General features: G+C 41.4%; 1 protein-coding gene across 4 annotated transcripts in view; it reads right to left on the bottom strand.

Moving 5' to 3' along the window:
- Positions 1-26,342, bottom strand: part of prkcab (protein kinase C, alpha, b) — a 407,398-nt gene that overhangs the window by 88,110 nt on the left and 292,946 nt on the right. For all 4 annotated transcript variants that reach the window (XM_047037656.1, XM_047037657.1, XM_047037660.1 and 1 more), the window contains 3 exons: positions 3,505-3,645; positions 3,089-3,262; positions 2,040-2,131 (listed from right to left, as the gene is read on the bottom strand). In XM_047037656.1, coding sequence (XP_046893612.1) covers positions 2,040-2,131; positions 3,089-3,262; positions 3,505-3,645 — 407 coding nt within the window. The remainder of the gene's footprint in view (positions 1-2,039; positions 2,132-3,088; positions 3,263-3,504; positions 3,646-26,342) is intronic.

The raw sequence follows: 26,342 nt of genomic DNA, 5'->3' as shown, positions 1-26,342 counted from the left end.
TTTGAAAAACCGGCCCCTGATGCTATAATGTGTTCCATATAGAGGGTGTAAACTGTCTTGTGTCTACCTCTTGTTGAGTGTACTGTAGACTGAGCTGGCTGGTAAAGGGACCCTGAGCTGACTGGAGATAGTAGACTGAGCTGGCTGGTGAAGGGACCCTGAGCTGACTTGAGATGGTAGACTGAGCTGGCTGGTGATGGGACCCTGAGCTGACTGAAGATGGTAGACTGAGCTGGCTGGTGATGGGACCCTGAGCTGACTGGAGATGGTAGACTGAGCTGGCTGAAGATGGGAGACATGGGAGCTGTGTCAACATAATCAAACGAGCGATAGGTCTCGGTCTGATCTTAAAGTTATTTCCTGACCTTTAACCATTGTCTTTCTTGCTCTGTCCTTAAACATCTAAACATTGTGTTTTAATCTCTTCACTCTACAGCCTTTACTGTACAAAAAACAAGGGAGCAGACACTGACGACTAGAGGGGCATGGTATTCCACATCAGATTATAGGTCTTCTTTGTCCTGCCCATCCTCTTCTCTGCCCTGCCCGTCCTGTCTGTGCTTTTAATAAGCATGCAATGTCTGTTAACACATTTTCAAATAAAATGTGGTCCAACCCTGGTCCTCAGGGCACCCCTGTCCCGCATGTTTTAGATGTTTCCCTGCTCCAACACACATGATTCAAATGAATGGTCATAAGCAGGCTTCTGCAGAGCTGGATAACGACCCATTCATTTGAATCAGGTGTGTTGGAGCAGGGAAACATCTCAAACTTGCAGGACAGAGGGTCCCGAGGACCAGGATTGGGAACCACTGACTTAGCATTTGGTTTTGAGGTGCTGAATTTAAGTTGAATCTTTCCACTGCTTTTTCTGCAAGAATATTTTCCTTGCTGTCAATTTTGAAATTGCAATGGACTCTGAACAAACTTGGACAAACTAGCTTCAGTAAATGGGCAGATGAAATCTTTTGGTTTGCTACCTACATGCATACAGCATGGTTGCAACTACTTGTGGCCCTGAATACACTGCTAGCAATACAAATTAATTGTGCACATGCGTGCATTATGCTAATGTGGATCGTTTTCAGAGTGTGCAGAGATGTCAATATGTATTGATGGTGTTACTGATGTGGTATACCTACTCTTGACCAATTATAATTACATTACATTTAGTCATTTAGCAGACGCTCTTATCCAGAGCGACTTACAGTAAGTACAGGGACATTCCCACCGAGGCAAGTAGGGTGAAGTGCCTTGCCCAAGGACACAACGTCATTTGCCACGGCCAGGAATCGATCTGACAACCTCCAGATTACTAATCCGATTCCCTAACCGCTTAGCCATCTGACTCCCGTAGGTCATTGATTCATGTCATTATTATATGTTTAGGCAACACACAAATAAAATAATACTGTACATTTATTTTAATAATGTTCTGCAAATTCCATTATCACTTAACTGTTAACTTGCTCTGATGACTAATATCAGCGCAATAATATAACAAATATGCTCGTTTAGGTGGAATGTTGCAATGTTTCTTTTGAGAATACCTGAATTAGCCATTTGTTTTACTTGTTTGCATACATTTGAAGCCTAGTCGACCACTGAAAATATATACCGGCTCACCAAAATGCACATGTGAATGTTTACTTCCTACTTTACTCGCCTTGAATATCGGGGTTTACGATTGGTGGATTTTATGAATTGGTGATTTTATTTTATTGGTGTCATGTACATGAGCTCTTATTGGATGCGGACCATAGTTGTCCCGAAAATATGCCTGTGTCGATAAAGAAACAAAATGTTTGTTCCTTGAAGAATTTGCAAGAACTGGACATGCCAACACATTTTTTAAGGGTTGTAGAAAAGTTTTAAAGCGATACAGAAAAATCCAGCTCCTCCATCGCCAGGGATTGTTCAAATGCACGATTTTGAGCTTCGGCCCACCACCTACTACTAGCTGTCCCCCCGCCACCCAACCCAACTTGCACTAACTTCAATATGATTAAGGATGGTAAGTTCAAAAGCCAGTATCTTACACTGCTTGGGGTTCCTTGAACTTGCCCACACGCTGGATATGATACATGAGGTCTCCTCCGTTTATGTACTCCATCACAAAGTACAACCGGTCCTGCCCGAAAGAGAATAGGAGGGAGGAGATGGGATAGATGAGTAAGAGGAGTGCCTTAAAACGGGCAATGGGAAGAACGGAAAGTTAAACACGTACATTTTGCATTCACAAAACCTGTGGACATCCACATGCCAACGCACACACACAAATATGCTGTGACACATATATATCAGGCCTCAATAACAAGCTTGCTAACCCCTTAATTTACGCCGTCACATTGTGACAAGTCTCTGATGGTCCCAAAGGGCATTTCCAAGTGGGGTGTGACCCTTTCAGACATGTGTTATTGTATTACTGAACGGCCTGGTGTGAGTCACCGCTTTCCACATTGTCTCGACATCACAGCTCTCGGCAGCCTCTCCCAAACGGGACTGTATCGTTAGTATGCTGAAGCTGTTTGGTATGGGCTGCAAGTGCATCCGTTCTGTCTGAGTGAGGGCTCCCAGTGAGGCTAGGAAAGTAATAGAGCAGCACACCTAATCATAGATAAACAGGACACACATACACTCATGGACTCCTCACTCCCCCCTCCACACATACACGTACACACACAGTCCATGCATGTGTGTGTGTGTAAATGCCAGGGTGGAGGGGACAGTCTTTAGTCTCAGTGACAACCTTCTGAATAAGTAATGAGAACACACTGAAGCTTCTTCTATTATTGAGCTGTAGGATGATGTGATGAGGCCCACGGAACTCTGGACCCTTCCAGATAGACTTTCGGAACTCTGGACCCTCCCTCCCTTTGAGAGCCCCGGAACTCTGGACCCTCCCTCCCTGTGAGAGCCCCGGAACTCTGGACCCTCCCTCCCTGTGAGAGCCCCAGAACTTTGGACCCTCCCAGTGAGACTTCCAAAACTCCGGACCCTCCCTGTGAGACTTCCGAAACTCTGGACCCTCCCTGTGAGACTTCCGGAACTCTGGACCCTACCTGTGAGTGTGTGTGTGTTTGCGTACCACAGTCTGGAAGCAGGAGTGTAGCTGTGTGAGGAAGGGGGGCTTGTCTCTCTGGGCCAGGACCCTTTTCTCCACCATGGTGCACTCCACGTCATCATCCTGGATCACCACGTCCTTCTTCAGGATCTTGATAGCATACAGCTCCTCTGTTAACTTCATCTCTGCCAGCATCACCTACGGCATGCAGGGTCAGGGATATCACATATCCATAGTGTGTGTATGGTATATGTGGATGTGTATGGTGTGTGTTGTATGTGTGTTTATGTGTGTGTATGTGTGTGTGTGAGTGGTGTTTATGGTGCATGTGTATATGTATGTGCGAGTGAGTGGTGTGTGTGTGGTGCGTATATATTTATTTGAGGGGTGAGCATGTATGGTGTGTGTGTATGTGCAGTAAAGACCACTAGGCTCCTCACCTTGCCAAAGCTGCCCTTCCCAAGCAGGGCCAGGAAGTGGAAGTCATTGAGGCGGACCCGGTCCATGTTCCCCGAGGGTAGACTGAACCTCCAATGCTCTGACTGTGCGATCACCTTCTTCCCGTGACCCAGCTTGGCTTTCTGATAAATGGAACACACACCGACACACATGTAAGGTGCAGTATGCATCTGTAAAATACACAAATAAGCATGCACACAAACCTGTTATTCTACCAAAACATGCAAAAAATTCAACCACGCTGGCTAGAAGAATTATTGGGCCTCATTCACCAAATGTTCTTACGAAGAAAAAAAATCTCAAACCCCACTCCCGCAGTTTTCGCCAGGATTCTGGGATTCAGCAATGTTTTCTTATTTGGGATTTGTTCTTAGGTAAGAACAGAATTTGCGCACACCCAAGAGCACTCTTACGCACAATTGAGAGCTGACATGTTTGCACAAAATAAGTGGTTATACCTTTTTCATCCGTTCTAATAAAAAATTAAATATTTCTCTCCTTTATAATTTTCCAAATAATAATTTTCATAATTTTTTGTTTTTGTTTGTTTTAATAAATACACACTACACTTACACTTCTGGTCATTTGTAAACACTTTCCATTGTGTATGAATTGTGCTAGGCCTATATAAATACAGTATTTTACAATCGCTATGACAATGTTTTCAATACTTTTAACAAGTTTCATAAACTCTTGACACAGTTAGCACAACATCCGTCTGTGTTGGCTATACAGTTAACACCTTTCTTGTTGCTTTGACACAAAGTGCATAAAATAAACACAAATCTTAAATGCTTGAACCTCTTCAACACACAGGCTCAACCAAGACCAAAACAATTGATTTTTACTGCCCAATTTACCAATGCTTTCACACTGTATGTCGGAACAGATAACATCTGTGATAACAACATGTTCAAAACCTAACTTAATGGATAAAGCCAAAGTGAACAGTTGTTCATATTGTAAATTGAAACACAAACATATCCCCTGTATTTTATTACATTGCTACTGAGAAACAGGTGGTTTAAGTTATGCAAATACTGTAAATCACAGCTGATTCGCAACTAGGAAACACTCAGGTGTTGAGGTTCTTTCAATTGCATGACTATAAGGTATATACAGTAAGTGGACCTCTTTGGGCTAATCTTATGTGGAAAGAGAACAATACAGAGAAACACGAAGAAAGAAAGAATATGTGATGCCTGCACAAGGGAGAGAAAGACAAGTACCAGGACAAGGGAGAGGAGTGGGGGAAGGGAGAGGGAGATGAGTTAGAATGTGTGGTGGTGCTCAGAGAAGGGCCAGAGCTAGGGCAATATTGTAAATGGCAGCTATATTGCATATTTCTTGCAGGTATGTCCTGTTGCAACTGAAGCCTTTACTGCAGCAATTATGTTTCTGTCTTCTTTTTTTCAATACAGTAACCGTACATTCTATAAAGCTACTATGAGATGGGTCATTCATTTTTTGTTCTGAATTTCTGCAACAAAAGAAACAAAATGCATGCATTTACTAAACCAAACAAAACAAAAATGTAAAGAGGCTTCAAAAGAAACTGCATTGCAAAACACAATCTATGATCCATATACTGCGAGACCTGACACATATACTGTATAATAGAATGCAGTTTCTGTAATTTCATCTGATGTTAGTGTTTGTTATGACATGTGCTATGATTGCAGTGTTTCCCCTACGTTGATTTTGTCGTGGCGGCCCGCCACGGCTAAATTTCTGCCGCCATGGTATCAGATTTCGTTTTCAGTTCATTAAAGCCTGTTATTGTATTAGTCTACAGTTATTGCAAATTTAAGTTAACTGGTGAGATTTTCGTTGTTTGTATTCTACCCCTGCTAGCATAATTGCATGTCTGTTGATTCGATAGCGATTGCTGCCCTTGCTCACGTTTGTATTTTAGGTGCATTATTATGCTTAAGTCTTTTTATTAATAGTGGGTATATTGTTATTATTTGCTACAGAATGTTTAGCCTATCAAGATCAAATGAAGCCGACAGTGTACATGCTTTCGAGTACCTTGATCGATAGGCTGGGCTACTGACCAGTTACAATAAGTTGTTATGTCAATTATTAATTGACAGCATATTTCTGCCATTTAGAACATACCTTAAGTAGCCTAACTGTATTGCTTTATGGAAAATAGGAAAAAAATATATGCAATATTACATTTGTTATTAGACTATTACATTAACTTACTCCAAAATATAGGGTTAGAACTTTATTTCAGCCGAGGGGGAGGGGGGGCGGACAGACCTGCCCCCACTGCCCCAAAAAATCCTAGGGGAAACACTGGATTGATTAAATGTTCCTGTTGAAACCGAACGTGTGTTAGTGTTTTGGTAAACATGGTGTATTGTTAATGTATTTTTGTGTTATGAAAATGAGTGTTTGAGTTTAGTTTACAATATATGATTTTGAGCATGAAATTAACAGTTTTGCCAATTGTTTGTGCTAGGTGTGTTGGTACATTAAGAGTAAGAGTAACAATATTTTCTGGAAATGTACCCACTTGAAATGAGAGATCACAGATGTAAGTCAGAGGCTGAATAAGGTCCAGGGTTTTTCCTGCATAGAGAACATTTTGGCGCGCGCCAAAGCCGTTTTCCTGAGCGCCAAAGACAAATCCCGAGCGCCAAAGGCAAAAAAAAAGCGATGAAGAAAAGAAAAAAAGCTGCGTTCATCACGCGTGCAATGCAAGTCAGCAAATATGTTCTCAATAGTATGTTTCAAGAAGGCTACAGCCGAACCCTCGTTCTGTTTTGATCAATAGTAATCGAGTTTAGCGTGTCTTCTTGTCTGATCAATACGCAACTGTCAGGTGCGCGAATGGATAGATTGGCCACTAAACTGTCGCTCTGATGCGAGGGCCAGCCCGACGTTCACGAATACACCTGTACAAATGCAAATGAAATTTCCACTCAAAAGGCTGACAAAAGTTTGATTTACGACTTCCAACGCAGCAGTATTCTTAACCTGGAATGATAATATATAGTGCAGTGTTACCTCTATGGCAGTGTTTCTCTACACTCTTTCAGACCAAGGACCACTTCGCCAATAAATACAAACTTGTGGACCATCCAACTAAATAGTATATCCCCGGAACAACAGGACTCCTACCCAGACCTGGCGCCATACAATTGTTAGCGGCACACGATTTTCAAAGGGATATTGTATTTTGCTAATTATGGTTTCCGCTAAGAAAAACATAAAAGTTTTGAGACTGTTTAACGATCCGATGTTAATCAGGCACATCGCAAGTCGTTGTGAACATTCGAGCCCAAACCTAGGTTGTATGGGTTTGATGTGATGCAAGATAGGGATTTCCACACTTAATGCGAACATGTTTGGCCATTATTTGAGCGCAGAATAGTTTTTTGAGCTTTATGTAAAATAAACAGCCGTTTTTTATTTATTGGTGAAACCTTGTCTAGTGATGCACCGGCATCACTCCGGCCCTGCTCCCATCCATCCTCCCTGACGCGTATCGTTACGGTAGGACCGCCCGGCCCAGCTATCGGTAGCTAGCCTGACTTTGTCATACTCATAATTCTAGTCAGAATATTTACATTTAGCAGACGCTCTTATCCAGAGCGACTAACAGTAAGTACAGGGACATTCCCCCCCGAGACAAGCAGGGTGAAGTGCCTTGCCCAAGGACACAACATAATTTGACACGGCGGGGAACCGATCCGGTAACCTTCTGATTACTAACCCGACTCTCTCCCCGCTCAGCCATCTGACAATATGAGTCTGATAACTCTCCGTTGGGCTGTGACTATGGGGCGTGTTTCAACCGAACTCGTAAAACAAACGCCTCTTCGCTCAATTGGATAGACCTACCACCAATCAGAGCAACGTAATATGTTGTTTGTTGAAAACAAATTCAACCCAAGCGCTCTTTCGTGACGTTGATTACGTTACTGTTGATCATCTGTCCATCATCGTATAAAGCCCGCCGTGGCATTTTCATTGGTCCGACCAGCTCCTGGTCTTATATAGTTTGTCCCCAATACGAGCCCCTCCAGTGATTGTAGCAGTAATTGTTAGCGTGCATGTCGGAGAATTGCACGGACACGCGCTTCACACCGCAGTTGAGACTGTGTGTGTGAGTCGTATAACTTATGTTGTCAGTTCATTTGAGCCTGTTATTGTATACGTCTAGAGTTCTTGCAGATTTAAATCAAGTTAACTAGGGATTTTCGTTGTTTGTATTTTTCCCCTGATAGCTAAATTGCACGTCTGTTGATTCGATAGCGATTGCTGCCCTTGCTCAGGTTTGTATTTTAGGTGCATTATTATGCTGAAGTAGTTTTAATTTATAAAAAGTGGGTTTATTGTTATTATTTGCTACAGAAGGCTTAGCCTATCAAGATCAAATGAAGCAGGCAGTGTGGGGGGATGCAAAACACCTGGGAATAAATACATTGTGTGCATTCTATGTGCATTTAGGGTTAGTATAGTGTATTATTTATTGTTATCTGTATATTTAGGAAGTTTTTGTATTTGGGTTAGTATAGAGGATTATTTACTGTTATCTGTATATTTAGGAAGTTTCATTTATTTTAGCTCAACATAGATGTTAATTATGTTCTGTGTACGTTATGTTATGCCAGGTGCTTTCGTTGTCTTGTCTAAAAACCCTTGTGTTATCTTTGGGTCTTTCTGACCCATCAGTCATTGTGACCCACCATCGTATTGCGACAACTTTACCGCATACTAAAACAAAGTGAAGCATTTTTTTTGTTTTAACCGTTGGGCTGTCTCAGAACCCCCACATTGCGAAGGTTAAAAGAAAAGTATTTTTAAAAGGGTTAAGAATTTCAGTGCCCAGTCTGACCTTGTGTTGTTCTGTGTACCTGACAAATAAAAGACTTGAGACTTGAGATTAGAAAAAAAAGAATATTTATGTATATACATTAGGGCTGTCAAAATTGCTAAAAAATGACGTTCGAATATTCCCTTTAAAAAATATATTCGAATTTCTGGTTGCGAAATTCAAATTAATACAAGGAAACATAACTACAGGTATACTGTAGGTAGGTAGGCCTAATTAATTTAAGTTTAAACATATTCGACAAATTACCTACACAAAAAATAGGTAAATTAACTAATGGCCAAAACCGCAGACCTTGGCCTCTCGCTCGCACACACGCACTCTTTCTCTCTTTCTCCCGCACCGTCGCGCTCTCTGCGCACAGCGGTATAAAATGATCAACGCCAATAAACAAATGCTGAGTTCTGAGCAAGCAATTTAAGGTCACAATTCTTGTCCCAAATATGGTAGGCTTCATTCAGTGATTGAAACAAATATTATTAACATTAAAGTTTTACAGTATAGAACCGACATTGAACGCTCCGAGCGAGCTGTGCTGTGGTAAACATGGAGATGTAGCCTCAAGTTGCTAGTTGTTGAATGGTAAGCTAACTCTAGCTTACACACTACTTTAGCTGTAGGCTCAACAAGGGTACCGTCAACTGAACAAAATCCAAAATGTTTCCAGTCATCACTCTTTAGATTTTTGGGGATTACAATCACTTTCTCTGCGGTAAAGCTGGGTTCTGCCCTTTCTGCCATCTTCCACGCAAGTCAACTGTCAGCAGTGACGCTGAGGCACGCGCCCACCCGCAAAGCAAACAGACGCGCTGCCGCTGCGGTTGTGTTTTGTATTTTCTTCATTCAAATATTAATTTTCACATTCGAAATTTGTTGTTTAATCTGTATTCGAATATATATTTGAATTTAGAATATTCGCTGACAGCTCTAATATACTTTCTTTTTTTGAGCACCGAAGACCCATTTTGACCCAGGAAAAACCCTGAGGTCCTCAATAACTTTCTTAATTATTGTCATGTCAATGCCATCACAGTCAGTTGATCTTGTATTTTTACATTTACTGACAACATCACCAAGATCTCACTTTCTCCCACTGCAGTGAGAAACATTGAATAAGGATTTCTGCTGATTAATGTTACATTCAGAGCTCCAGCTGTTGTAGGATCAGGGATTTTTTCGGCCAGTCTAGGTCCCACACTAACAAAATATTTATTGAAATAATGAACTGCATCTTTACTGTCCTCAATATGTTCATAATTAATTGTAAAAAACTGTGGAAAATGCATTTTAACAGAGTTTTAATTGATAATATTATTTAATACATTCCAAATCCCTTTCATATTTTTCTTATTTCTATCTAATAATTTACTGTAGTAATCCTGTTTAGATATTCGTAAAATAGCAGTTAATGTATTCTTATATTTTTTATATTTATTATCTACCTCCAATGATGGGTTTAGTGATTCTGGGGAAAAGGCTCAAACTGTACATGGTATTAATGAACTCTTCAGTAGGTTTATGATTGTTTAAGTTAAGTAGATCTATATTAAAGTCACCACAGATGAAAAAGACCTTCTGAGATGTAACTGTATATGTTTGCCCAAACCATTCTCTAAATATGTCTATATTAGAACCAGGAGCTCTGTATATACAACTAACAATAATTGTTTTAGTTTTTTCCATATATATTTCAACGGATATACACTCAAATACATGTTTAGTCACTCTGGTCATGTTTTCTAAAATGTTATACTTTGGGTTTCTGTCCACATACACAGCTACTCCTCCACCGGTTTTCCCCTTTCTGTTGATATAATTGGACTCATAACCCTCCAGGTCAAAGTTAGCACCCTTCTTAGAGCTGATCCTGGTTTCAGAGATGGCAATAATGCTAAATAGCTGTTTAAACTGGCTCAGTCTTTGATGCTATTAAAATTTGCATATAAACTTCTGCCGTTGAAGTGTATGATTGATAGCTTATTGTCTACTTTAACTGTCCTGTTGTATAGACCAATTATTTGTTTGTAAACATTCGGGATGCGCGCGCAACGTGGTTGCAGAAAACTGGGAAAGGATAGCATTTTAAATGGCAAAAGGACCACACGGATAATACAAATACCGGTAGTTAGATTTAAAAAGACCAAAAAGGTCGAAGAGGACAGCCTTTAAGAGAGTTAACGATTACCCATTGATCTGTCGCATCAGAATTTTGATTTGGATCCCGAAAGTCTTGAAATTTGAGTGAGAATGTCACCCGGTACAGACTGCATAGTCGAGAGGCAACCATTTCCTGCTTCCTCTTTGGCTCTCGACGAAGGCGGTCGCTTTTTTCTCTCCTCCCTTCCCTGACCTTCCCTGCTTGGCTCTGTCTTGTCTTGTCTTTCTCAAGATACTCTCTCATCATCACTCTCCGAAACTAGAAGCATGGAATTAATTAGCTGGTCTCTTAATGCAATTGACACCATCTTCTCGAAGAGAAGCTCGGGTTCAGGGGAACCCAACTGTCCTGACGGGACGTTTGCATCTGGCTACACGATGGACGCGTGGGCGAATTGGCGTGTCGTGTGTCTAACTGCGCTTTCCGTGGAGGACGTTGAAGACATCTTTATATTCAGAACTGTGATTACAGGCTTTCCGCTGTTTGGATTAGGCGGTTGGTTTGTATATCGAAAAGTCAAAGAAACGGCTGTGGCCATCAAAAGCCTCGTTAGGCTGCCCGACCTGATTGAATCGGTGGGTAGAGCCGCTGGAGCACTGTGAACTTACAGCGGAATATGGATTACAACAGGGATAAGTTTGCGGCTCTGCAAAGGAGGATCGAGGAGCTGGAGACCTTCCTGAAGGGTGGTTGTGAAAATTGAGTTGCGGCTACTCGTCTAAACAACTACACCAATCTTATCTACTTTCGGCCCCGTAACCAGCACAGGCCTTGGCCAAGGCCGTTGGTGGAAAACAACTCCCCTGGAGAGCGCTGAAGCGAGACTATCTTGCTCTTCCCTTCCCCCTCCCCCACCAACATCTGTGGCTTGGTCTCTACCCTGGTCATGACCAAGGATGTCTCCTTGCCAACACAATCTGCATAGGGAGACTCGGACTGATTGTGGCCTAGGTCGAGGGCGCCAACCCAGACCTACTCACACATTAACTTTCACCGACTACAGATACCATCCCCCCCCACCCCCATCCAACGCCTTCGACTGCTTGTTTCCCCTGGGTGGCTGGCGGGTCTGTGTCCAGCGCCTTGTGGCTGCAGGTCCAGATGCTGCTTGTCTACCCCCCCCCCCATTCCTGTTGCAAGTGTTTTGTAATGTTGTGTTGTAAATGTTTGTGGGCTTATGTGCTGAGGTTTTTGCCTGTTCCCACACTGTACTCCTCTAGGAGCATTGTATGGGGGTTGCCTTTTTCTCTGCCCCTCTCTCCTCATGTTATGCTTTGCTGTAATCTTTCTAGTGGGCGCCTCTAATGGCTGCCTAGGTAGGCTCTCCTGCCAAAGTAAATTCCGTGTCTGTGCAAACTTTCATGGCCAATAAACATCAATTCAAATTCAAATGTCACAAAGTTCATAATTTTACAGTTTTAAAGTCAATTTTACATCTAAAAAGTCGAGCAGGGCAGCTTTCAAGAGATATGCGAATTATGCTTTTAGCCAGCTGGTCCGATTATTTTTCAGATTTGTTTAAACTGGCGATCTGAGTGAGACTGCGTCCCCGTTACACTGTTTTGACGTTAGCCTCAGTCAGACTCGCTCACTGGCAGTGTGCACAATGTTGTATTTCACTCCATTGTACACCAGAAATGTCAGGGAGGACTGCCTAATGTAGATACGAGCCTGATGAAGATAGCCAGCTTCTCGGATTTCTTTAACCGAGCCCGTTTCATTCGTGATTTGCATGAGAAAGCGACCTCCGTTAGCCAGGCTTGTTTTGCCCGATCACTTGGTCAGGCTATTTAAGGGTATCGGGGTCAAGTGACTTTTGTGCATCGACAAGTGAAACGTAAATGTATTTCTCCAAAGGCCAAGAGCCTCAAAAAGTTAATATCAAGCCCTGCAATCCAGTGGCCAGACATATACAGTGCCCTCCAAAAGTATTGGAACAGTGAGGCGAATTCCTTTATTTTTGCTGTAGACTGAAAACATTTGGGCTTGACATCAAATAATGAACGTGAGACCAGAGATCAACGTTTCAGCTTTTATTTCCAGGTATTCACATCAGGATCTGATGCACAACTAAGAAAATATCACATTTTGTTTGAATCCACCCATTTGTCATGTGAGCAAAAGTATTGGAACAGATATACTTAAAACATATTTAAGTGAATAAGACTTAATATTTAGTTGCAAATCCTTTGCTTTCAATAACTGCAGCAAGTCTGTGACCCATTGACGTCACCAAACTTTTGCATTCTTCCTTTTTGATGCTTTCCCAGGCTTTCACTGCAGCCTCTTTCAGTTGTTGTTTGTTTTGTGGGGTTCCTCCCTTCAGTTTCCTCTTAAGCAGGTAAAATGCATGCTCTATAGGGTTTAAGTCTGGAGATTGACTTGGCCAGTCTAATACCTTCCATTTCTTGCCCCTGATGAACTCCTTTGTTGTTTTGGCAGTGTGTTTTGGGTCGTTATCTTGCTGCATGATGAAGGCTCTGCCAATCAGTTTGGTTGCATCTTTCCTTAAATTGGCAGACAAAATGTTTCTGTAGACTTCCGAGTTCATTTTGCTGCTGCCATCATGTGTTACATCCTCAATGAAGATTAATGAGCCCGTCCTAGAAGAAGCCATGCAAGCCCAAGCCATGACATTACCTCCACCGTGTTTCACAGATGAGCTTGTGTGTTTGGGATCATGAGCAGTTCCTTTCTTTCTCCAAACTTTAGCCTTTCCATCACTTTGGTAAAAGTTAATCTTTGTCTCATCAGTCCATAAAACTTTGTCCCAGAATTTTTGAGGTTCATCTCTGTACTTTTTGGCAAATTCCAGCCTGGCCTTCCTATTCTTCTTGCTAATGAGTGGTTTGCATCTTCTGGTGTAGCCCTTGTACTTTTGTTCATGAAGTCTTCTGCGAACAGTAGATAGTGATACCTTCACTCCTGCCATCTGGAGGTTGTTGCTGATCTCACTAACAGTTGTTTTAGGGTCTTTCTTTACAGCTCTCACAATGTTTCTGTCATCAACTGCTGATGTTTTCCTTGGTCTACCTGTTCGACGTCTGTTACTTAGTACACCAGTAGTTTTCTTCTTCTTCAGGACATTCCAAATGGTTGTACTGGCTATGGCCAATGTTTCTGCAATGGCTCTGATTGATTTTCCATCTTCTCTAAGACTCACAATTGCTTGTTTTTCACCCAAAGACAGCGCTCCGGTTTTCATGTTGTTTTCACCTCTGAATACAGTCTGCATAGACAAAACCTATCTTACCCAATCTGAACCTGAGTGTAGACATTCAGTGGTATTTATTGATTGAATAATGTATGTAATAGGACACACCTGGGCAACAAAACACACCTGTCAGTCATATGTTCCAATACTTTTGCTCACGTGACAAATGGGTGGGTTCGAACAAAAAGGTGATATTTTCTAATTTGTGCATCAGATCCTGATGTAAATACCTGGAAATAAAAGCTGAAACGTTGATCTCTGGTTTCACATTCATCGTTTGATGTCAAGCCCAAATGTTTTCAGTCTACAGCAAAAATAAAGGAATTGGCCTCACTGTTCCAATACTTTTGGAGGGCACTGTATGTTGACCTGATCGACACTCCAAGTGTAATAGACCGGGGAGAAGTCTTTTGTAACCGACACGCGCAGTTCAGCCTGCTTGACAGTTGTGTGACGTAGGGTGATAATTGGTCTATAGTCGCCTGTGCTCAAGGTTCGCGAGACGTAAACAGAATCATTTTACCGTTACATTCATAGCCATGGTTACATTGTTAACGCTTTGTAGCCTAGGTGATCGAACGGAGAAAATGGCTGTAGCTAATTTTAAGAGGCATTATAAAGGAGTGGATATGTTCTAACTTGCTCCGCCAATCTCTCCTCTATTCCTTCTATTATAAACAGCTGTTGAGCGTTCACTGAAAATGTCAAAACAATGAAGTCAACGACGCGTGCTGTCTATCTAGCAATCACACTTGAGCGACACTATGTGATGACATCAGCGCCAGTAGAAATTTTTCCTGGTAGGCAACACTTTCAAGCGACGGTTAAAAGTGTTGACCGTGACGCCATTTCTGTCGGCGACCTTTTCAAAAGTGTCTGCGACCTAAGTATAAATTGGGCTTAACAAGTAGAGCTAAAGCCCAATTTATACTTAGGTCGAAGACACTTTTGAAAACGTTGCAGAGGCTTTAGCCTCCTCATTGTAAAATTTGAAGCCATATGATTAAGTTTCCATAGTCAATAAGATAGATAGGTACTTCATTAACCCCCGAAGGGAAATTATTGTGTCCAGACAGATAGTTAGAAAGCTCACGCTGTCCAGAAAATCTTTAATCAATAAGTTGGATATTGTAGCTACAGACAGCAGTAGCTAGCGATCTCAGTCACTAGGAGTTTGATACACCGTTAGGCTACAATATTACCGTTATTCGCTAACAATATCAACAGCAACGACATCGGGAACGTCTTGTTTTTTAGTTCACAAGATCATAATCATGAAACGTGTTATAATCATAATAATTATAAAACGTGTTTGTGGTTAAATGACATGAAAATCCTGTTGGATTCAATGGCTTGTCAAAGTTTACTATCGCCAGCCAAGATCAACGTTATCCACCCGGAAGTAAGATATTTGTTGTTGTGACATCAGGCTGAAATGCGTTTGTCATATAGTTTTTGTCTATCGGAAAATAGTAGGTTGGAATGTTTAGAATCACACGTGTGACGGTACTCTGTGGGTCTCGCTTTCGAACGACCACATCTGTGACGCCACTCATTAAGAGGTTAAAACAAAAAATATGTTAATACCATCTTTTTCCATTTTCATATTTTTTTTAAAGCTCCAGGGAGCCACTAGAGCGCAGGTTGCCGACCGCTGTGCTAGAGGTAGTTACGCAATATATCGTGACGTTAGTGACATCAGTAGCATCAGTGACTGTGGCTAGCAAGTTAGCCACCGTTAGCTTCACTTTTGCCACAAAAACTTAAGTAAAACCTAAACCGTGCAACGGAAGATAAATCCCAATAGAACCAACGCAATCGTGACCAAGACGAACCTTTTGACATCAACGTTGTCTATGTAGTCCAAATATTGACTAAGCCTTAGGGGCGCGAAAATAAACAATAATAATACAAAATATAACTGCAAGCAGTAATGGCGGATTCCTCCAAACATTGCGAACCATTGAAAAATGTTTATTCTTGACAAATTGTAACTGTATAGAAAAATCAATGCTGCAGAATCTTTGGTTATCGCTTTGGTTAAAGTGTGGTTGTTACTCTTGGCCCAATGTTTCAGGATTTTGAGAACTTTTTACCATTGTATACAAAGGGCCTATGCTGACATTCAAGGAATGAGTGGGGGCTTGATCAGCCCACACTTTCCTGAAATGTTGTGTGCGTCTTGCCAAGCCCGCGCATGTGTCAAGGGAAGGCTGAGTGTGTGAGAATTTGGAGCACGCGCGGGGAGGAGAAGGGGAGACATTCATTGGAAATTTCCCTAGAAATTAGCCAAGCATGCATGTTTCAAATATCCACCAAAAATCGACCTTTCATCTTACCGTCAACTTTTTCACAGATTTGTGTACTAAACATTCTCAATAGTCTTCATATGAACTTGTGATTGAATCTGAGTATCAGTTTTTGACTGGCTGATGTGTAAAGCATTATTTTAGCGTTAGCGATAAGTTCAATTTGCTTTATATCAATCATTTTTGGAGATATGAAGTTGCTTTTGCACATGGTAACATGTTGTAGTGTCTTCCATCGATATACCAAGTTTAGTGTTGATATCTCAAAGATTTGCTGAAATATAATTTCACATCCTGTTTGGCGGCTTTTTTGCTGGATTTGATTGGCTGTACCGGACAAACGGTTATGAGGATAACAATTATTTTGATAAGTTTTGTGAGGCTTGGTCTGAAGATAATATCTGCCAAATTTGGTGAAGATTGGATGACATGTGTAGGAGGAGTAGAGAAAAATAATTTTTCTATTAATTCAAAATGGTGGCCGATTCAATTCGGCTATTATCACAAATTATTATGAGTCACACACAGGATGTCCCATGATATCATGAGACAAAGGAATCACTTAATAAAAGCAAACAAGTCAATAGTTATTGGCCAAAACAATTTCCTGCGGCCACGCCCAGTGATCACATGACACCAAATTGTGTGGACATCCTCAGAAGAGGGTTCGGAGTCATCATACCAAGTTTGGTGTTGACATCTCAAAGATTTGCCGAGATTTGATCCAATTTCCTGTTTGGTTGCTTTGTTGCCAATTTTGATTGGCTGTACCAGACAACGTTTTTTTTTGAAAATCCAATATAAAAGTAATGCCTGCGTGAGGCTTGCTCTGACAAAGATGTGTGCCAATTCTGGGGAAGATTGGAAAAAAATTGTAGGAGGAGTAGGCTTTCAAAGGTTTTTGATAAAACCGGAAATAGCGGAAAATCTATATAACCGGAAATTGACGCCATGGTGTGCTATGAACTCGTCTTGATCCAGGGAATCCAATCGTGGGGCTCTGAACAAATGTATAAGTCTTTTGGATTCCACAGACAACTGTCTACGACCAGCACAAAATTAGCTATCTATTGATCCAGGGCCGGCCCAAGGCATAAGCGAACTAAGCGGCTGCTTACGGCCCCCGTAGCTGCCAGAGGGCCCCCAATATACATGAAATTACTATTTAATGTACAGTCTTTCTGCAATCAAACGCTGCTCTCGATTAAACGCCAAACCAAAAATTTACATTGTTTAATAAACGCCGCCCCAGAAATACGGTAGGAGTAGCATGTCCTGAAATACCTAGTAGCAGCATGTCATTAATGCAGGGCTCCAGATTAACTTTTTCCCTTGGTTGCACTGGTGCGCCTAACTTTTTATTTAGGTGCACTAGCACAAAATTTAAAAGCAAGTTTAAAACGCAAGTTTTTCCTTGCGTTGCTATAATTTCAAGGTCACCTTTTTATCACGCTATACATTAATATAGTCAGAGTCATATATGGAGTCAGATGGCTGAGTGGTGAGGGAGTTGGACTAGTAATCAGAAGGTTGCCGGATCGATTCCCTGCCAAGCCAAATGGTGTGTGTCCTTGGGCAAGGCACTTCACCCTACTTGCCTCGGGGGGGAATGCCCCTGTACTTACTGTAAGTCGCTCTGGATAAGAGCGTCTGCTAAATGACTAAATGTAAATGTAATATATATTAAGTAAATTATTTTAAACAAGAATAAGGTGTAGGTAAATATTGGTTTTATTTGAAGCACAACTAAACTGTATATAAAAATAAAAATCTTGTGATCAGTGCTTCACTGAGCTGCCAAACTAAAACATTGCAAGCAAAATAAAACATTTCAAAATAGAAAGTGCTACTGACCTAACATTTCATGGCTCAAAGTCTTATCGCATGCCCTTCAGACGGCCAACATCTGTAATTTGGCTTTCTTGCTCTTTGGCCTTGGCTAAACCAGTTTGCCACACTCTCCCTAGCATCAAAACCAAGCTCCATGGGTTAGCTCCATGGCCCAGCTCCGTAACTCAGGGGTAGACAATTAATTTTGACAAGGTCCGCATGAGAAACTTGAAATGTGTTGGAGGACCGCATCAACAATAACTTGAACTTAATTCTGCTCACTATTCATTTCCCCCCATTGTAAAAAGCAGTAAAGTATATATTTTGATTAGCTGCTACTGGTTATCAGAAGAATAAGGATATTCTGTAAATTTGTATGTAAATATTTTACATGTTGGTCAACTAGGAAAAGACTATCGAAGTAACAGTAAAAACTAAAATAATCAGGACATTAGTGTTTCATATGATTTGTAACTAGTTAATCTTCACAAACCATGAAAAGTTGTTTTGCAGTATGTTAAAGATATACAATTGATCAACTTTATACAAAAAACAATACTTTTTATCCAGTTAATTTTGTTCTGTGAGAGGAATCCAGTGGGCTTGAACAAGTGCGTTGAAATCTGGCTGAATGTCTGACGTGGATATGCGAACGACAGATGACAGGTGACGATCAGGGAACAACAGTTTAACTAGCAAACCATTAAAACCGCGTTAGTTTTTTTCTTTAGTCGCTTAGTGCCGATTCAAATTATAATCCTTCAACACAGTAACCCTTTTTCCAAAACTAATAACAGCTTTCACCTCAGTAGGCAGATACTTAGAAGTCCATGTCTTGTTAAAAACTCTACATTCTGTATCAACCTTTCGTTTTTCATTTTCGAGGGCTAATTCTCCTGTCTGTGAGGTTGCACAAGCGCACATTTGTAAATCGCCTGATCACTAGTCTTTCAGGACTACATATTTACTACAGCTCAACACATTTATTTATTAAAATTTTTGATTTACCTCGCGCGGGCCGGATTGGGACAGCCTGTGGGCTGGTTGTGGCCCGAGGGCCATACAATGCCCAGGTCTACCATAACTGATTCTCTGGTGCTCAGGTCGTAATTTCAATCACGCAGCACGGAGCAGTGTAGGCCTACAGGAATATCTGGACCACAGCCAATCAGAGGCAAAGACCTGCCACATCTCTGTCTCTGATTAGTTTAGACCACGATATGATCCAACCATGAGTGTGAGTTCCGTCAAAAACGCTTAGTTCATGGAGAGGCAGCAGAGGTTAGGTGCACCGGTGCGACCTAGGATTTTTTTTGTCGCACCCGTACAAATTGTGGTCGCACTCTAGAGCCCTGCATTAATGAACATTCTCTGTTTTTGCACTAGGGGTCCACTGTTGGCTAAATAAGTTTCAAATATCACATCAACATACCTTGCTTCGCAAATTACTCTAGCTAGCTAGAGGCCAGCTGTCAGGCTGCATTAGAAGGGAAGCTAACGCCTGTCTAGATCATTTATTGAAAGAACTAGAGAAGCAGGTGCTCTTGCGTTAGCAAGTTAAGGCCGATTTAATTAAGAAAGAAAAAAATTGTGACGCTAAGGGGCCCCCAAATAAATTCTGCTTAAGGCCCCATAAAGGCTTGGGCCGGCCCTGTATTGATCCAAAAACGAAGCATGCAGAGCGAAAATTGTGGCAATGCTGGCAAACTATAAATATTTTTTCAACAACATCCGAAGCTCCCCTCCACTCTAAGCGTTTCAGTCTGCACTCTAGGCTTTCACGTACACACCTATGTAAATCTAAGAAATGGTTTGAAAAAGTCATGAAACATAATCAGTGATATTGAAAACATTTGAATAGATATCAAAAAGCTGAATTATTTAAAAATAGTATAGGGTTTTGTCAAAATTTTTAAGTTTAAATGGTGGTTTTAGCTGAAAGATTGAGGAAGAAGAAGGATTTGGAAGTTGAAGAAGTTTTAGGAAGTTTGAGAGGATTTAAAAGAAAACTCCATTGGAAACCCATGTTAAAAATATTATGAATATTGATCCATATTAATTCAAGCATAAGAGGTACAAGCTGAAAAGTCATAGCACCCATGGCCTGAATCTGCAGATTTTTTTGATAGCGGATCGGTTTTAATAGCTGAAGATTTGAAGGCGCTAAATACAGGGCCGGATGCAGCCTGCTTTGACTGGGGGGGGGGCAGTGAACATTTCTGGGGGGGCATCATGATTACGGAAGGGGGTCGTATAATTTTTTTATACAGCCATTATTTTATTATTTCTGAGTCTGCTTAACGATCCGAGTGTTAATCAGGCACGAAGCCAGACGTTATACACATTCGGGGCTTAACCCAAACCCATGACATCCTGGGTTTGATCTGATGCTGGATAGGATCCTTCACAGTGCGAGCGTGCGCAATTTTGGGCATTCATTTGAGCGCAAAATAGTTTTTTGATATCTATGTAAAATAAACCGGGGACAGGGGAAGCAGAAACATGCATGTAGCTTGACTGCGTATTCTAACCAAGTTTGAGAGCGATGCCCTAGGACAGGGGTGGCCAACCCTGGTCCTCGAGAGCCTCAGTCCTGCATGTTTTAGATGTTTCCCTGCTCCAGCACACCTGATTCAAATGAATGGTCGTTATCCAAGCCTGAGAATGACCGTTCATTTGAATCAGGTGTGCTGGAGCAAGGAAACATCTAAAACATGCAGGACTGAGGCTCTCGAGGACCAGGGTTGGCCACCCCTGCCCTAGGACCTTGGCTGAAAATGCACATGGGGTACGTTTGCAGAACAGGCTGCATTGGATTCAAACCATGCTCGCCTTCACCCACAGCAGCGGTAACGTTGGTACCGAGAGACAGAAGTGTGCTTCCACTAGGACCAGCTCTGCCTGCTCTGGAGTATGAATTCAATATCCCTTGTCGCAGGGGCAGTAGTAGATAATCTTCCCAAGGAGCCAAACATTCTACAGGCATGGCTGCTGTTGTCTATGAAAGGATCCCGGCGAAATTCGACACTCAATCATTCATTTGCTCTGAACATTTCACCCAAGACAGTTTTGTCAACCTTGGACAATTTCAAGCAGGATTTGCTAGGAAACTGAACCTAGAAAAAGGTGCTGTTCCGACCGTATGCTCATTGCAACCGCAAGCTATAAGGACAGTATAATGCAGGGGCGTAGCCAGTATTGGGCCAGGGCGGCACTGGCCCACCCACATTACTCACTGGCCCGCCCAGGCAAATTTGATCAAAATGCTTTTTTTGTTTGTTTGTATTATTAAAATTTATTTAAGAAGATATATTAATATAAACCTGATTTATAGTTGACTGGTGTGTGTTTAATTTGTTTTTCAGAATAAAATGGAACTGTTGAAGCAAGTTGTAGAACATAAGAGGTAGCTATGGTTGCTAGGGGTTGCAAAGACTCTGGGCAGCCTTAGCCAGCTAGCTAACTTTGCTAGACTATAGTCTGCTTTTTAGCCAATGTACTAACATCGCCACAATAATGGCTAAACAAGTGACCTGCCCCAGACCGTCTTTGTCCTGGATTCCTCTACTAGCCTGTGGTCTGGTAGGCTACCTTTTCCCTGTCATCAGTAGCGGCTTGGCCATTGGGAGCACCGGAAGAAGCACTTTTGGCCAGGGGCCGCTTGCCTAATAATTTTGTTTTCCTACTAAAAGAAATTTCGGCAGAAGATTGAGCGACACAGCTGTGCAGCCCTTAGTGCCGCTTATACACAACAGTGACACTGACAGATCGAAAGCTAGCTAGTAGAGACAACATAAAGATGAAAAACCAGACTAAGAAACTTATACGAAATTACCTTCACTAGACAATGTTTTATAAATGGAAAAAACGGCTATGTTCGTTTGTTTTACAAACAGCTCCAAAAACTATTTTTCGCTCAAATCACGCGCGAGCATTAACCGTGGAAGTCCCTAACTAGCATCACATCAGGCATAGAATTTGCATGCATTAGCAGGGCGTTCGCTGTGGTAGGGTATACGGGACGGGTTCTTGTGGGCCGGTCTGGATCAAAGTCCAGGGCCTATTTTTACTCCCAGTCCGTCCCTCAGTGTGTACCGAACTCTGCTTAGATTCATTTTTTGCCTTCTGCCAGCTCCGTTTTGTACTTGTAATTTTGTGCGCTCTGTGCTTGTATCATCTGGGTATACCCCAGTCTCCACTGAGTATTCGTTCCACTATGCTGGTTTGTCCAGCCTTTATTGAGCTCTGTTGGTTGAACATGATGTTTAGATAGTGTTTTGTTGTTGCCTTTGCTGAATATTGCAAAGCAAAGGTGTCACTGTTTTTGCAGTTGTTCTATTATTTTTTCTACTCTTTAACACCGTGTTGTAAGTGGATGCGAGCGTACGACTGTCGCGTAGCATCGGACGCTCTCTGTCCACACTGTATCCGTCAAATTCACTTCTGTAAACTAACCACGTGCTAGACTACGGAGCTTTCAACGCGAGCGACAACAAATAAATAGAAACAGGGCGTCCAACAAAATGTTTTGCCACAACGTAGAGCTAATTATTATTCAAGTCTTTTTTTTCGAGGAAAAATTATAGGCCCACTCACTTTTGCACTGGCCCGCCCAAATGACAATTTCTGCCAACGCCCCTGGTATAATGTTGTGCTAACAGTTATTAGCAGTGCTAACGTGTCCTGTAAATAGCATACCAGGTAGAATGCTAGATACGTTTCCACACACATCAAATGACTCTAGCTAGACTAGCTGTAGTCGGCATTAGAAGGGAAGCTTCCGAAAAAATAGCCAGAAAACGAACAGCAGTCTGGCTTATTGCTAACGCCTGTCTAGATAATCTGTTTGAAAGAACTGGAGAAAGGCAGGTGCTAGATACAGGATATGTTAGCATTGCTAGTAACTGTTACTAGTAACACCTAGACTGTTGGCATGTAAACTAGTTTAGCTTGCTAACACGAGCACAGGTAGAAAGTGTGATAATTTAGCCTAGTTTATTAACATTTCAGAGGATCTATCAGGGGGCATAGAACAGCACCCGGGCCATTTTCAACCCAACCAATGTTACATACCCTTTTCGGAGACCTTAAGGAACAGTGTGAAATACCCCCCAAAAACTGTCAATCGCCCCTTTAACCAGTTCACATAGTAAAACACAATTTGCAGATCTCACTTAGACTTTTCAGCAAAACTCTAAACACATTCTGCACTCTAATGCACATTTCAATCATACTGGTAAACACAAATGGCAACAATCACATACAAATAGAGAAAACATGTCATTGACAAAACACAACCACTCAAAATGTATTTCAATTATTTCAAATGATGTGACACAACCAATATAAGCCAGTTCAGAGATCAAACAGGTTGTTGAAGGTGGGAAAATATTGCTTGTGATGTCGACAAAGTGCTCTGGCCAGACCCAGCCCAAAGACAAGAAAAAGCACATTGATCACATGTTTACTCCTTAGATTTTTGTCCCTTTTAGTATTCTATTCTGTAGTACAGTGCATTGCAGGCTGTTTACTGTACAATAAACAAATTGTATGGCCCTGAACATTGTTCTTTCCATTTGTAAACAGTAACAGTACTGACTGCTCAATAGATTTTGATTGGTTACAGGCTCAACAAAGAACAAGAGTGAGTTGTGAGTAGTGAGATGCAGGGTACAGTACCGAATATGGGTACAAGGAGGAGAAAGAACAAACAAAATTGCAAAGAGCAAAGCAGAGTAGTAATTTCTGATAAATGTTGCGCTACTATGATAGAACATGTTTTCGTTCATCAAAAGACAATGACGGATAAATATGAAATTAGTTTTGAGATTACATAAAAATGTACTTCTCCTTGAGAACTATATGTTTTGAACAATGTGTTTTAATTTTTTTGGTGTATTGTTTACTGACTGCTTGATAGTGTATATCATTTTGATCACTTTGTTTTTGATTTGAGAGCAGTGTTTGATTTTAAGCAAGGGTAAATCTGTTTTGAGGCGAAAGTTTGATTTTGAGCACAGGTAAAACTGTTTTGCGGCGAAAGTTTCATTTTGCAAGAGGATTCAGAGGTTTTGTAAATAGCTGAAGAGCTGAAGTCCACAAAAAGGATCCTGGCGTAGGATACTGGAGAGTCCATGGGGGTATTCCAGGTAGCGGGTTTAACAAACCCTGAGATTAACCCTGAACTCTGAGTTGAGTTACTCTAACATGGGAAACTCTGAAAATTTGGTTCCAGAAAAGCTGATATGAATTTGTTAACTCAGCTCGGAGTACGTCAACTCAGATTTAAGCGCGGGCATGAGAACTATTAAAAGCCAACATCAATGGAGCTCCGATTCTAGGATCCACCATGGCACACGGCGAAAAAAAACGTTGTATACTCCACCAAACTTCAGATACAAGTTTTATTTCGTGTTTATGGTCGAGCACATATTCCAGGAAAAAAGCAACACGTAGCAGCGTATACAAGTGGCGTGGGAGACAATTGCTGCCGAGTCAATGCATACATTTGAAGGGAATAGCCAGTCCATAAATTGAACATTTAACCCCACTGTTTTTTTATATTACAGGAGAAAAAGTGTTCAATGTTTAATAAAATGTAAAAACATACTACGAACCGGTAACGCATATTTTGCTTAAGCTATACGCTTGTGATTGTAGCCTCGACGTCACCTTAGTTTTAATCATATTCGACATGATACTAAGTAAATATCAATTGGTGCCTATCTCAATTTGTAGTAGCGGTTTCCACCAACAGAATGTTTTTCATCAAAAGATGATGATGATGATGATTAAGATGACGAAGAGACATTGACTGCTGCCGTAGAAATGGATGCAGAGAATTATATGTAGCTACTGGTAGTTCTCTCAACATCTACTTTTATTTACAAGCTTGAATTGTCAGTTACACTGACATTGTGAGAATAATTAATATTAAAAAAACTATTTGCACATTCTGATCCTGTTGAACAGAGCATGAATGCTGTATACAGTGCCCTCCAAAAGTATTGGAACAGTGAGGCGAATTCCTTTATTTTTGCTGTAGACTGAAAACATTTGGGCTTGACATCAAATAATGAACGTGAGACCAGAGATCAACGTTTCAGCTTTTATTTCCAGGTATTTACATCAGGATCTGATGCACAACTAAGAAAATATCACATTTTGTTTGAATCCACCCATTTGTCATGTGATCAAAAGTATTGGAACAGATATACTTAAAACATATTTAAGTGAATAAGACTTAATATTTAGTTGCAAATCCTTTGCTTTCAATAACTGCAGCAAGTCTGTGACCCATTGACGTCACCAAACTTTTGCATTCTTCCTTTTTGATGCTTTCCCAGGCTTTCACTGCAGCCTCTTTCAGTTGTTGTTTGTTTTGTGGGGTTCCTCCCTTCAGTCTCCTCTTAGCCCTTGTGCTGCCTTCGGGTCACAATGACCCAAAGGTTCACAACGACCCATCGTTTTGCTGCGACAACTTTACCCAATACAAAAACAACTAAAAAGCATTTTCTTTTAACCCTTCACGCTGTGGGGGGAGTGAGACAGCCCGACAGTTAAAAGAAAATGCTTCACTTCATTTTTGTGCGAGGTCAAGTTGTCGCAACACGTGGGGGGGTCACAATGACTGAAGGGTCACAATGACCCGAAGATAACGCAAGGGTTAAGCAGGTAAAATGCATGCTCTATAGGGTTTAAGTCTGGAGATTGACTTGGCCAGTCTAATACCTTCCATTTCTTGCCCCTGATGAACTCCTTTGTTGTTTTGGCAGTGTGTTTTGGGTCGTTATCTTGCTGCATGATGAAGGCTCTGCCAATCAGTTTGGTTGCATCTTTCCTTAAATTGGCAGACAAAATGTTTCTGTAGACTTCCGAGTTCATTTTGCTGCTGCCATCATGTGTTACATCCTCAATGAAGATTAATGAGCCCGTCCCAGAAGAAGCCATGCAAGCCCAAGCCATGACATTACCTCCACCGTGTTTCACAGATGAGCTTGTGTGTTTGGGATCATGAGCAGTTACTTTCTTTCTCCAAACTTTAGCCTTTCCATCACTTTGGTAAAAGTTAATCTTTGTCTCATCAGTCCATAAAACTTTGTCCCAGAATTTTTGAGGTTCATCTCTGTACTTTTTGGCAAATTCCAGCCTGGCCTTCCTATTCTTCTTGCTAATGAGTGGTTTGCATCTTCTGGTGTAGCCCTTGTACTTTTGTTCATGAAGTCTTCTGCGAACAGTAGATAGTGATACCTTCACTCCTGCCATCTGGAGGTTGTTGCTGATCTCACTAACAGTTGTTTTAGGGTCTTTCTTTACAGCTCTCACAATGTTTCTGTCATCAACTGCTGATGTTTTCCTTGGTCTACCTGTTCGACGTCTGTTACTTAGTACACCAGTAGTTTTCTTCTTCTTCAGGACATTCCAAATGGTTGTACTGGCTATGGCCAATGTTTCTGCAA

Source organism: Hypomesus transpacificus, chromosome 17, assembly GCF_021917145.1.
Source record: "Hypomesus transpacificus isolate Combined female chromosome 17, fHypTra1, whole genome shotgun sequence".
Classification (NCBI taxonomy): Eukaryota; Metazoa; Chordata; class Actinopteri; order Osmeriformes; family Osmeridae; genus Hypomesus; species Hypomesus transpacificus.
Note: the sequence above shows the minus strand (reverse complement) of the source record. Positions and strands in the feature narration are given on the sequence as shown.